The sequence below is a fragment of the Macaca fascicularis genome, chromosome 16 (genome assembly GCF_037993035.2).
Source record: "Macaca fascicularis isolate 582-1 chromosome 16, T2T-MFA8v1.1".
NCBI lineage: Eukaryota > Metazoa > Chordata > Mammalia > Primates > Cercopithecidae > Macaca > Macaca fascicularis.
Genome location: NC_088390.1, coordinates 36,765,014 through 36,777,179, shown reverse-complemented (window position 1 = coordinate 36,777,179; position 12,166 = coordinate 36,765,014). Strand labels below are relative to the sequence as shown.

Genomic DNA, 12,166 nt, shown 5'->3' with positions numbered 1-12,166 from the left:
TCAGAAGCTTGGCACATCTCAATTCAAACCCCGGTTGTACCACCTCCAGCAGGCCTTGGTCAAGGAATAGTATCTAGCTAAAATTCATTGATTCCATTTTGTTTTCATTGAATTTATATTTTGCTGGCTTTCCATTTGTGAGAGTGATAGAAGTTTCCTTTAAACATGAATTTGTAAATACGAACAAGTAGGCCATTCACAGAAACACATAAGATATGTCATAGGAAAGGTGTCATTCTCCTATGGCAATAATTATGGCAGAGGCCGGCAAAAGACCTGAGTGACCTGGAGTGACCGGAGCACTGAGTTTCAAACGCCGTCCGTAGGACGTCCTGCATCTCCCAGACCTTTTCCTGGGTCCTCCTGGGCCCTAAAACCCTCTAGACCATCCAGACCTCAGGCCACCCACTTCTCCATTGCCAGAGCAGTCTCCATTCCGGAACGTGCTGGTCACCACCAACAGCAGCTGCTCCTCCTCCAGGCAGCTCAGCTTATACTTGTCCATGCAGAGAACCTGGATGGCGCTGAGGTGGACACAAGCCTTCAGCTCCCAGTAGACACTCTCTGGGCTTCCTCCCACACCTCCCCCGAGCCGGGGCTCCTGTGCTCATCTGTCTCTCCCAGTACCCAGCACAGGCGTGGCACAGCGGAAGTGAATGCACCGATTTGAACACATCATCCTTGATTCTCCTTCCCCTCTCAAACCCTGCAGCTAACCCATCAGCGAGTCCTGGAGGCTCTGCCTCCAAAATACTGCCTATCCCATGTCCAAACGTGTCTCACCACGTCCACTGCTACGTGCAATTCTGTGTGTGTGGAAATATTTCCACAAAATTGGAATGAGCAGGTCACAGCGGCGCCTGAAGGCAATGGCCGGGGAAATGTGCCCTCGCATTGTTATTCTATCCGGGCCCACCCAGGTGAGGATGGGGGACCTGCCACCACTCTCCTGGCAGTTCCGGACTCCTGGGATCCAGCAGGGGAGGACCCAAGAGTGTTTTCAGCGACCTGGCTGAGCTGGTCATCAGTCACTCCCACCTTGGCCTAGGCCTCTACATGGCACAGATCACAGCTCATTCCAACCTGGCATTACACTGGCCTGTGCCCTGTCCTCAGGGTCACATCCGTCTCCCAGAAGCCGTGCAACCCTGGAAAACCCATGAACCTGTCTAACAGTCAGGTTCCTCCTCTGTGCATTAACAATGACATTGATGCCTGCTTTGCGGGGTGCTGGGAGGGTAGAGGGAGGTGTACGCTGGAGAGCTCCCCGAGGGCAAGGCCTGGCTCTGCATCACTCTCTATCACATCCTCAGAGCCTGGAGCTGGCCCAGCATGTGGCCACCATTCCCTAAGAGTTGGATTTGATCCGTGAGTGCTGAAGGCAGGGGATAGAGCTTCGACAGACCCCCTGTGTCCTGTGTTCTTTATCTGCAGCTTACTCATCCTCTCCCCTTTCACATGCACCCTGCAGAGCAGGTGTTCACTGAGCTTCCACAAAATTCACCAGAGCAGCTGATGGACACTGGGGCCTGGATTCACTGTCAAAGTGTTTCTCAAAGGGTGCTCTCCAGAACACCATGGAAAACTCATTTGCTGTATAAGTTTGAAAACCCCTGCCCACAGGTCTCCCCTTGTGTACGAGCAATCAGCTCTACCATTGAGCCCAGGTGTGTGTTTGCTGAACCATCTGGAGGAAGCTGAGGAGACATGAGCTGAAGGCAGAGGGTGAGTCCGAAGTGGGATCTTGGGACATGTATGAGAAGTTAGGCAAAAATAGGATAATTCCAGCCTTAATAACCTTAGATAATAGTTCACATTATTATTTAGTTAATAGGATTGTACCCACGTTAAATTGCTAATTTTTTTAAGAGGGGAAGTCTCACTCGGTCACCCAGGCTGGAGTGCAGTGCTGCAGTCATGGCTCACTGCTTTCTGGAACTCATGGGCTCCAGCAATCCTGCCTCAGCCTCCTAAGTGGGACCATAGGCACCCGCCACCATGCCAGGCTAATTTCTTTGTCTTTTCTCTAGAGACAGGGTCCACCTGTGTTTCCCAGGCTGGTCCCAGACTTCTAGACTCAAGTGAACCTGAACGTCCTGCCTTGACCTCTCAAATTGCTGGGATTACAGGTGTGAGCCACCACACCCAGTCTAAATTTGTTATGTGCCATGGAACTGCAAAACGTCATTATTAGGGGCAGTTGGATGGAAGGTGTAGGAGGCCACTGTAGTGCCTTTTCAATCTTTTATATCTAAAATAATTTCAACAGAAAACATTTATTTTAAAACATGAAGGGGGTTAATCGTCTATGAGTTGAAAATACAAAGGCAGGCACACGGTGTTATGGGAATTCAGAAAGCTGGTCACACGGCTGGGGGTGCTGGGAGGGGCTGGGCATGGTTGGCTTTGTGATCTGGGGGCTGGTGTGTTCCATCTGTGAAGGTCTTTCGAGCTGCACACTTTCTTAATCAATTTTCATAAGTTTAACAAAAAATGAAACGAGGACGTGAAGTTTGCTTGGGTTGTTAAGTCTCGGGAAGTTATCCAGCCATGAGCCCTGCCCCAGATGCTTCTAGAACCCTGGAGGGAAATGAGAATTTTCCAAGTAGAGGTGACAGAGGCAAGGCCCTGAGGTGGGAGCGCGCTGCTGCTCGTCCCTAGCTGTTAAGGAGCTGTCCTGGTTGGAATCAGTGCTGGGTGCAGTGCAGGGCTGGAAGTCCATGTCCACACTGTGGCTCAGTGCGGTGAAAGCCAATCTCACCCCCTCTGCAGGGTGTTCCGCCTGCCAGCAGGTGGCCAGCTGGTCTTCCTGGGGTACGGTGCCATTGTAGAAATTGGGTGCAAGTCTCTTGTCCGTAGACGGGGTGCCCTGTTGTAGTGGGATATCTCCTGGCCTCCCTCAGTCCTGATGGGCCTGGGCAGGGCCTGGTGTCAGGGTCCCCGCGGGCTTCTCGAGCTGGCCCTGTCCCACAGTCCCGGGGCTGTCCAGGACACATTCAGAAGGGACATGGACCCAGCAGCTCTGTTCGAAATCATAATGGGGGAACCAAGGGCCCCCTACATCCAGGTCCGTCGGGAGCCGGGGCATCGAGTTCCACTCCAGGAATCTCCAGGAACCCTGAGGTCTTCCCTGAGCCGGGACCGGGCTGGGCACATCCTGAGTGCCCACAGGGTAGGTGTCTTCCCGGACAGCCCCACCAGGACAAGATGTGGAAGAACGAGGTGCCCATGGTGGGGAAACTAACCAAATGGGCCGCTGGAACCGGGCTGGTGGGCCTGGAGGGGCCTGCCTGTCCCCCTTGCAGAGGGTCATTCTGCCACTTGAAGTCAGCACAGGCCTCGGTGCCGAGGACCCTTGCTCGGGTTTGGCTGAAAGAAAAACAGACGTGGTCAGCGTCTCCACTGAGCCCATGTAGGCCTTTCCCGGCCAGGCCCCACCTGCCTGGGTCTCTGGAGTCCTCAGGATCTCTGTGTGGCCCCATGGTCTGACACTGAGGACATGCCTGTAGTCTGCTGATCCCAGAGGGAGGGGTGTGTGCTGCCTGGCATGGGGAAGCTATCAGGGCATGACAGGTAGCTCCTAGGACTGCCCCCAGGGTTCGGACTGGCTGGGGGATTCCTACCACACACCTTCGTCCCAGGGCTGTTGGGCCAGGGATACAGCCCCCAGTGAGAACTCAGGTGGGAGGGGACTTGGATGTCACCCAGCCCCTTGTCACCTCACATGGGGACCCATCTCCACAGTGGGTGATTGGACCTGGATGTGGGTCACCCTCTGCCTTCCTGGGCTGCCCAGTCCATGCCAGGACTGACCGTTCCCACATCTGGCTGAATTCTTGGCTCTGGCTCTCGCTTGGGATGCAGCCTGTGCCCTCTCCCTGAATGCTCTGGGGTCAGGGACACCCGATTCCCTTGTCTCCCTGGCTCAAGGCTTGTTGTCCTGGAAACCTTGGAGGAGCGTGCAGGAGTGAGGGGCCTCTGCTGCTCTCTGAGGCTGTGGGTGCTTGCAGGGAGGGGCGGGGTTTCCCACAAATGGGTCTGGCTTCTTTAGTGCCCTTGATGGCCTTGTGATGGGGAGACAGAGACACTGTGGAATGTGGGAGGCGGCTTGTTGGAAGGTCTTGCCCACATCGCCCTCCTGCGGGCACATCACATCCAGTACACACGCACTGAGCGCCTGCCGTGAGGACCGGTGGCCTCCTGTACTTTCTTAGAGTCCAGGAGGAAGAGGAGGAAGAAAAGGTGAAGAGGAAGGCCCAGGTAGTAGGGTTGCGGGTCTCGGGCACTCCCCTATTATTGACTGCCCCAGAGGGTGACATGGGGGGGGACATGGCACTGGAGCTCACCTGGGGGTGGCAGGTCCCCTTGCTTCCTTGTTAGTTTCTTCGTAGAGGCCCTAAGATGCTTGAGCACAGAGTCATCATCCAACTCCCAGGTGTGGAAGAACAGGTTCCGAAACCGTGCCCACAGGCCAGACCTGGATGTCTTCATGAGGCGCTCTAGGGACAGGGTGGACATCAGGTCAGGAGAGTTCCCTGGGAGGGGGCACAGCTGATACCCCGTGGCCACTTCAGGCTCCCACTAGGCGATGCGGGAATCTTTTGTGGCCACTCCAGGGGTTTGGATGCGCACAGGAGACCGTGGCCGGGGGAAGTGGGTAGGGAAGTGCTCACAACATTTATCTGGGTCATGTGGGGGATCGGCTCGGTGTCACTGTGCCCTGCCCAGCCCACCTGGCCAGACCTCCCTCTGGGCCAGAACAGAGGATCATGAGGACAGTGTGAGGAAGCTGCCCTCGGGTAAGTCAGCGTCTGACCCCAGGGCTCCCCAGGCCCCACTGGGCACATGTAGACTTACTCCTCTGAACTTTAAAGGCAATGCTTGTCATCGGCATCAACACCTGTTCTCCTTCCAGCAAATACACGTCCCACAGGCGCAGGATGAGCCCAAGAGAGATCTGTGGGGATAGCAGGTGTGGGAGACTGTAGCCCTTCCAGGCTGGGGCTGGTGGCTAGAACTGAGCCCACTGGGGCTTCTGTCCCCAGAGTCAGTGACCTTCCCCATGAGGGTTTCCTGAGCCCTCCAGGGCGCTGGGTCAGACAAGGTCTTGCAGCTCCTCATGGGGGGCACTCATTGGAGTGGGGGTGTGGCTCCTGGAGAGAGGGGCTTGCCCAGGGCTTGAGGCTTCCCTGATCCCTCCCAAGTCAGGTCTTGGCCCAGTCTGCCTATAAGGCTGGTCCTGAGCTCCAGTCATTGCCCTGGGATGACCCCTCTTGGGCAGAGGGTTTGGTTTGGGTGTCCTGTGAGGCCCCCCCTGTGGGCGGAGCCTCCTGTGGGCTGTGGGTGAGCCAGACCCCCAGGCTGGGGAAGCAGGGCACTGCAGGGCAAGGAGGGTCCCTGAGCCAGGGTCTCCCTGTGCCTTCTTACCCCGTCATTCAACGTCTGGAGAAGCCAGCCTAAGGAGGAATCCTGCGCGCAAAGACCTTCCTTGTCCTGATGGGAGGAACAGAGGTGCTCAGGGCCCCCTGGGCTGCCCTAAAAACCTCCCTCTTGCAGGGCCTCTGAAGACCCTTCCCCTAGTGCAGAACACTGGGCGGTGTCCAGGGCTCCCCCCAACACCGGCCCCTTCCCACACTCCCGGTGCACACACTGCCCTTTGCCCTGCTCTGCGGGAGCTGGGCCCCCATCCCTGTGCCTCTGTCTCCTCCAGGGCAGGAAAGGAAACGAACTCCCAGCCCATGGAGAACCTGACGTCCCGGGTCAAGCCATGGCTGGACTCAGCCAATCACCAGCCCCACCAGGGGCTCCAGGCCCCGTTCCTCCAGCCCCATGAGAGGCAGGGCCTCTGGGGAAGAGCGGAGGGGACCATAAACTCACCAGATGCCACATGGTCTTGTGTTGTGACGTGGGGACCACATGCTCCTGATGGTCTTGGAGGCCCTGGACTGTCCCGCCATTTGGGCTGTGGAATCCTGAGAAGCCCCAAGCCCATCAAGAAATCAGAGCCTTCCCCCAAGATGTGGAGCCATCAGCAGGAAGAGCTGGGCAGCTGGAGAGGCCCCCAAACCTCAAGGCCTTTCACCCTCCCATCTGGTGACCCACCATGCAGCCTTTGCCCTGGGGACGTGGGGCAGGAACATCCCCTGGAGCCTGGCTGGAGGTTCCCCTGGACGCCTCCTGGACCAGGGTGCAAAAAGGGCAAACATGACTTGAGGCCACCACACGGCAGCCAGAGCAGGGTGGGTGCTGGGCTCTTGGTCGTCTCCTGGAAGTGAGTTCAGGCCAGGGGACACGGGTTGGGGAGATGCTGCCACCTGGGATTGGTCGGCCCGTTCATGGGCACCAAGGGCAGCAGGATTCTCAGGGATTGGAGAGTCAGCTGCACAATCAGATCCAGAAGGCGTGGCAGCAGGACACAGAGAGTGGCCACGGGGAGGATGAGATGCCCTTCGCTGATGGGGATGAAAGGCGTCTGACTTGGGCTTTGGGGTCAGCCGCGGACCCCTGTGGGACCCTCAGCAGAGACATCCTAAAGACTCCCAGGGAGCTGGCCAAGGAAGGTGCCTTGGCTGAAAGCTGAGATCATCTGGCCAGGGTGGCCATCCCTGGGTCTGGCTGCATGAGGTCCCTTGGGCACCTGTTCACCTACCCTGCAGGGAGTGCCTCTCCCTGGCCAGCAGCTGCACCAGTGCCCAGAATGCATCCTCCTCAGGCAGATAAAGGAGGAACAAGGCCGCGATGTGGCTCAGGTCCCTGCAGTAGCCCACCTCCTGCAAGAGCCAGAGTCACCGTGAAAGGACATCACCTGGGAGGACTGAGGTCACCTGGGAGGACTCATGTCATTGGAGAGGGCAGAGGTGACTGGGGAGGCTTCCTCTGATGAAGAGGCTTCCTCAGGATGCAAATTCATTTCATGACAAGAGCCAAGTCCATCAGGCACTTCAGCACCATGTCCAAACTGTCTCCTGATGGCACCATCCCGCATGCGACCCTGCCAAGCTCCTGGGCTTTGGGGCAGCCCCAAGAGGAGGGCATCATTTCTTGTTCTGAGAAGTGGTGGTCAGACCCAGGTGACACCAGGAGTCCAGGCCCCGACTCCTTTGTGTCTCAGCTTGACCCCTTGAGACCACCCCCTTGCTTAGAGGTTTATGCCAGCAGTGAGCTGGAGTCCTACCTCCTATATCCTGGTGGCTCACAAATACTAATTTTAAAAGAAGCAGCGACACCCCCACCAGACACCCACTCCTGTGAACAGGGAAATACTGCCCGACAACATCCCTGCCGGGAATACTCACCGGGTTATACTCCGAATATGCCAGGAGGATGTAGAATAGTTCCCGCTGCCTAGGAAACACAGAAAGGGGGCCTTTGTTTGTTTTGTGCAGATGCCGTAAGTTTCACTTTGTCTACAAAGCCTAACAACAAATCCCACTTTAGGTTCAGATGATTCACCAGATAAGCAGTGAGCTCTTCAGGGCCTTTGACTTTGAGGAAATGTTTCAGTAAAATCCACATCTGTGACATGCAGATAGCCCAGTTGTACAGTGACTTGCCTGATCCTTTTCACTCTGAATGATTTTCTTTATTTATTTTCAATTTGCATACACGCCAGTTCAGCCTTTGGGTGTACAGTTCCTCCACGGTTGTAAACCAATGGGCAGAGTCTCCTGGCGACCGCTCCAGCCCCTCCTGAAGCGACTCCTTCATCTTCCAAGTCTCCAGGGTGGCCCCTATGCACCCAGCCTCTCCCTGACCCCTCAGCCTCCGGCCACCCAGACTGCTTCTCAATCCCTATGGTTTGGCCTTTTCCAGAATGGCCCAGGAATGGGAATCCTACGTGGTAGCTTATTGGGTCTGGCTTCTTTCCCTCAGCAAAATGCATCTAGGATCCACCCGCGTTCGTGCGGGCATCACTGGCTCGTTTCCTTTTCTCACTGGGTCTTCCGTTTGAAGGGAGGACCAGCCTTGCTCTCCCCCTTCCCATGTTGAAGACTGTCCCTGAAGGCTCCTTGTGTGAGTGACGATGAATCAAGCAGCGGACGTGGCATGCAGGTTTCATGTGGACATCAGTTTTCAAATCAGTGGGTTCAATATTTGTGATACTTTGGGGACCCGTGGTTCAAGTCCATTGAGCTTTGTGAGTCACTGCCCAACTGGCTGCCAAAGTGGCTGCGCCATATCCTGTTCCCAGCAGACCAGGATGACAGTTTCCAGGACCCATAATTGCCCCAGCATTTGTTGCTGTCAGTGTTGCCTGGAGAGGCTCATGGGCCCTCCATCCTGCCACCCTCCCGTGAGTCCTACCACGGGTCCCCGTGGGTCAGGGAGAGCACCTTTCACCATTGTGCATGATTTTCTTTGCTGCCTTTTGTCTCCTCAGGATCCTCCTGGGTTCTGGTCCCACATTTTTCAGTCTGGCCCAGGGCTTGGAACCAGGTGCTCAGTTCATGGTGCCGGCTGCTCCCTGGGTCAGGGGAGGTCTTGGCAGCTCTGTCATCCCCCCTTGGTGACCCTGGCCTCTTCTCCGGGGAAGCCCCCATCCCTTTCGTTCACTCCATCTCTGATGAGACCCTGTGGCTCCCATAGGCTTACTTGGTTCCGTATCGATCCCTGAAGAAGATGTGAGTCCTTAATATCCTGCTCAAGTCCACATCGATCTGGTGGATGTGTTCAGATGACCTCTTGCCCTTCTCCTTCATGACCTGTAGGGCAGGGCCAAGAGGAGGAAGCAGCCTCAGAACGGATGGAAGACTCCCAACCCCAAATGGCAGTCAGCCCACAGTCAGCACTCCGGGAAGGAAGGAAAGCAGGAAGGTTTCCTTCTGCACAAAGCTGCTTTTTGGCTTGTTACTGAAGCCGGGGAGGGTCACCAGAGCCAAGTTTGTCTGTGGCGACTATGTCACCGTCCGTGCCCAGGATGTGCATCTGACCATCCTACCCACCCCCCAGCCTGGGCTTGATGCTCCCTCCAGCTGGAGACCTGAGCCCCTGACACGGCCTGTCCTGTTTGTCGTGCTCCGGCTGAGCGTACCTTGTATGTTCTGGGGTTTTTCGACTTGACTTCCTGTATGTTCAGCAGGACTGACCACACTTGGCCCCGGATGTTCATGGGAATGCCCTTATATACTTGATCTCTCAGCTGTGGGCAGAAAACAACCTGGTGTCACAGGCCACGGGGCGACCCCAGTGAGGACCAGAGCCCGAGGATTCTGGAAATGGTTGGTTTTGGCCCCATGATTCCTCGTTAGAGGTGACATTAAGCTGGGAGACAGTCTCCCTTCCCAGGACTGAAAGAGTGGATGGACACTCAGAGTCGGGACTCTGATCTGAACATTCTCCTTCCTTTGGGTCACCAGGGCATCCCTAGCCTTGAGCTCCGGGTGGTCCCAGCCCTAGATTCAGATTCCCTCCCGGCAAGGTGACGCTTGCACAAACAGGCAGGCAAATCACCGACCAGGCCTGCAGTCCTCTGGGTGAGGACAGTGTGCCACCCGCCCTCTGAGAGGCAGACGGTGCCAGGCCACAGCCATGGGTGCCCGTCCCCTGTCTCTGCAGAGTGGTTCTGGGGGCCTCTCCCTCCACACATTACCTTTTTACTGTTCTTGTATGTCTCCCACTGTCCCAGCATTTCCATCCACTTGCTCTTTCGTGTTATCTCCCGCCGCATTTGCTGTCAAATGAGGAATGTTGGAGTTAGGGGAGCTGCCAGGCTTCCCAGAGCCGCCCGTGGATGCTGCGTCTTGGGCTCTGGAACCCTGGTGGACCCAGCTGGAGAGAGCCAGGGAAGGGCAGACCCTAAGGGTTGAGAGCCTTTGAGCAAATGAGCGCCAGTGGGCTGGCTTTGGGACCCCGGGACGTGCCATCCTCAGGCCACAGACACACCAGTCTTAGGTCAGGTCCCAGCCTCTACGTGGGGTCCTGACACAGGCGGGCAGCCACCCCCAAGCCACAACTGTGGTTCTCACTTTGGAATCTTATCAAGCTGCCAAAGTTACAGCAACCTGGGGTCAGTTCCAGCAGGGAGTGCTGCCCCTCCCAGGGACATCGTGTTGCCCTCACCCGCCACCATCCAGGCCAGCTGCCTCCTCTGCCTCACTGACCACCCGCCCAGTCCCCACATCCCTGGTCCAGCCCCCTCCCCATGCATCAGGCTCTTACCTTCGCCTCCCGAGCAGTGGCAGGAGGCAGCTCTGTCTCACTGTAAGACAACCCAGGCAGAACTGAGAACCTGCACAGGGCCTGGAACTTCCCGAGACTGGGACCCAACCCCCAGAAAGGACAGGCTCTGTCCCTATCCAGCTCAGCGCGCAGTCCAGGAAAAGACACAGGGAAGGGAGGACAAGGGCCTTCCTGTGGGGCTGACTCCCAGGAGGGGCAGGACCTGGGAGAAGAGGGAGTGCGGGGCCAGCCTGGCTGGGGTTACTGGGGCCCCTGGTGTGGGGGGTGGTCAGGCTGCACAATGGGGCTGCCCGTCCTGGACTGGAGGTGGTGCTTTCTGCTGGAGCTGAGAAAGGTCAGGCCTGAGGTGGGATGGCGGCTGCCCAGGGTGGGCGACTGGGCCCTGACAGGAGTCCCTCAGGGAGTGACCACATCACACCACCAGGGTCAAGGGAGCCTGCCCTGAGACCTGCCCGGTGTACTCCTGATGTACCAGGGCCCCATCCCACTTAACAGCCCCAAGGCCCTTGCAGGTTCTGACTCCCAGTTTCCACCTGCCTCTCCCTGCACCTGACCCACACACCCTGCCTTTCAGAAGTGGCACGGCTCATCAGCTCCCTGCCACCCTACCTCCCCCGGCATCCTCTGTCCCTCCATCCTATGAACCCTAAGGGATGGACTCCTGGCTGGGCTCCTCTTACATGGCCCCAGGTCCTTTCCCAGCACCAGACCTAGGGTCTCTAGCCACAAGCCCTGCTGCCTCCCTGACCTCACCATGAAATACCCAGAACGGGGCCCTGCCCATCTTCTCCCCCATTCTCCTAGGGCCACCGCTCCCATCATTCCCATACCTTTCCCCCTTCCCCATGGGGACAGTGAGGGCTGTAGCTCTAGGGAAATGAGGGAGGACAGGGGCAGGTGGGCCCTCAGAGACCTGCTGGACAACAGACCTGAGGCTGGGCTAGGCGTCCCCTCACCCTGTAGCCACAACCCTTGGATTTCACTGGCGTTGATTCCAAGTAGACATGGCCAGACCCTCAGGCTACCCCGCTTCTCTTGTGCTAACTTGGGGACAGAACTGCTGAGAGTCCAGGGGCCTGACCTAGCCCAGTCTCCATTCCCACCAGCTCTCTAGATGGGCCCCGCCCCTCTGGCCTAACAGCAACCTCGGGCTGGACCTGCAGGGGAGTCAGGGAGGAGTTCTGACCCTGGAAAGGAGGTTGGCCTGACCCGGCGAGGCAGTCCTGCCTCAGAAAGGCCTTTCTGAAAGCAAACCCATCCCTGAGCTGAGAAAGGTGCTTCAGGGGTGAGGGGAGCACAGAGGACTCACTGCACAATCCCAAAGCGATCAATGTTGTTGTAGATTCCAACAGGCTCAGGCCCCATGTCCTCTGGCAGCCCGGCTCGGTGTCCCTGTAACCCAGAGGGAGGTTTGGTGAGGGGTCCAAGGCAAAGGGTGCAAGGGCCTGGGGGTAGTGGCCACCCGTGCCCACTCTGTGCTCCTAGGGAGCCCAGGACCCTTTGACCAGGGCGCACTGGAAGAGGCCTCCCTCCAAGGAGCAGACCGACCTGTACCTTCTCATAGTTCATGATGATATTCTCTCGCTCCTGTGCCCGCAAACTATCTGCATCCTCTACGATTACCATCCTGTGAGACAAAATCATCTAAAAGTTACATTGTACTTGAGAACTTCGGAGAACACCTGAACCGTTCCCGCCAGGCTCCCAGATGCTGGTTGGCTGTGTAACCCCCATTCCACCACCGCCCCCAGGTAAAAAGGCGCCAGACCTAGTGTCCCACACATGCATGAGTCTCTGCAGTCTCCAGTCCCAAGCAGGGGTGGGCATCATCCCAAGGACTTGAGGACAGTGCGACCTCGACAGAGAGTCCCATCATCCCCAAATGCCATGAAATGGGGACACACCTGCCCCAGCAGGTTGAATAGTGTCCACCTGCCAAGGGTGAAGGGCCCATGATGGGCGATTCCAGGGATATGGAGGGAGACTG

The 12,166-nt window shown here is 57.2% G+C and overlaps 1 protein-coding gene across 3 annotated transcripts; it reads right to left on the bottom strand.

Annotated features, from left to right (window-relative positions):
• Window positions 1-2,393: 2,393 nt before the first annotated feature.
• Window positions 2,394-11,805, bottom strand: LOC135967867 (TBC1 domain family member 3B-like). Of its 3 annotated transcripts, none has more exons than XM_065532511.1 (14): window positions 11,734-11,805; window positions 11,489-11,571; window positions 10,159-10,381; window positions 9,585-9,670; window positions 9,032-9,134; window positions 8,593-8,702; window positions 7,296-7,344; window positions 6,650-6,770; window positions 5,878-5,972; window positions 5,428-5,493; window positions 4,858-4,957; window positions 4,347-4,499; window positions 3,010-3,369; window positions 2,394-2,823 (listed from the first exon to the last, which is right to left on the bottom strand). In XM_065532511.1, the coding sequence occupies exons 1-14, from the start codon at window positions 11,803-11,805 to the stop codon at window positions 2,573-2,575; spliced, it is 1,872 nt and encodes a 623-aa protein (XP_065388583.1). In that variant the 3' UTR covers window positions 2,394-2,572. The 3 variants fall into 3 exon arrangements, with proteins under 3 accessions (XP_065388583.1, XP_065388585.1, XP_065388586.1); XM_065532513.1 differs by having other exon boundaries at window positions 10,159-10,198; XM_065532514.1 differs by lacking the exon at window positions 5,428-5,493 and having other exon boundaries at window positions 10,159-10,198.
• Between the last annotated feature and the right edge of the window lie 361 nt (window positions 11,806-12,166).

What these genes read in the sequence shown, in the direction of transcription:
- LOC135967867 (XM_065532511.1), bottom strand. Translation starts at nt 11,805, where the DNA reads ATGGTAATCGTAGAGGATGCAGATAGTTTGCGGGCACAGGAGCGAGAG. An exon ending in CATATTCGGAGTATAACCCG is followed by an intron (nt 6,771 to 7,295) that starts GTGAGTATTCCC and finishes TGGCTCTTGCAG; the next exon opens with GAGGTGGGCTACTGCAGGGA. An exon ending in TGCCTTTAAAGTTCAGAGGA is followed by an intron (nt 4,500 to 4,857) that starts GTAAGTCTACAT and finishes CCCTGTCCCTAG; the next exon opens with AGCGCCTCATGAAGACATCC.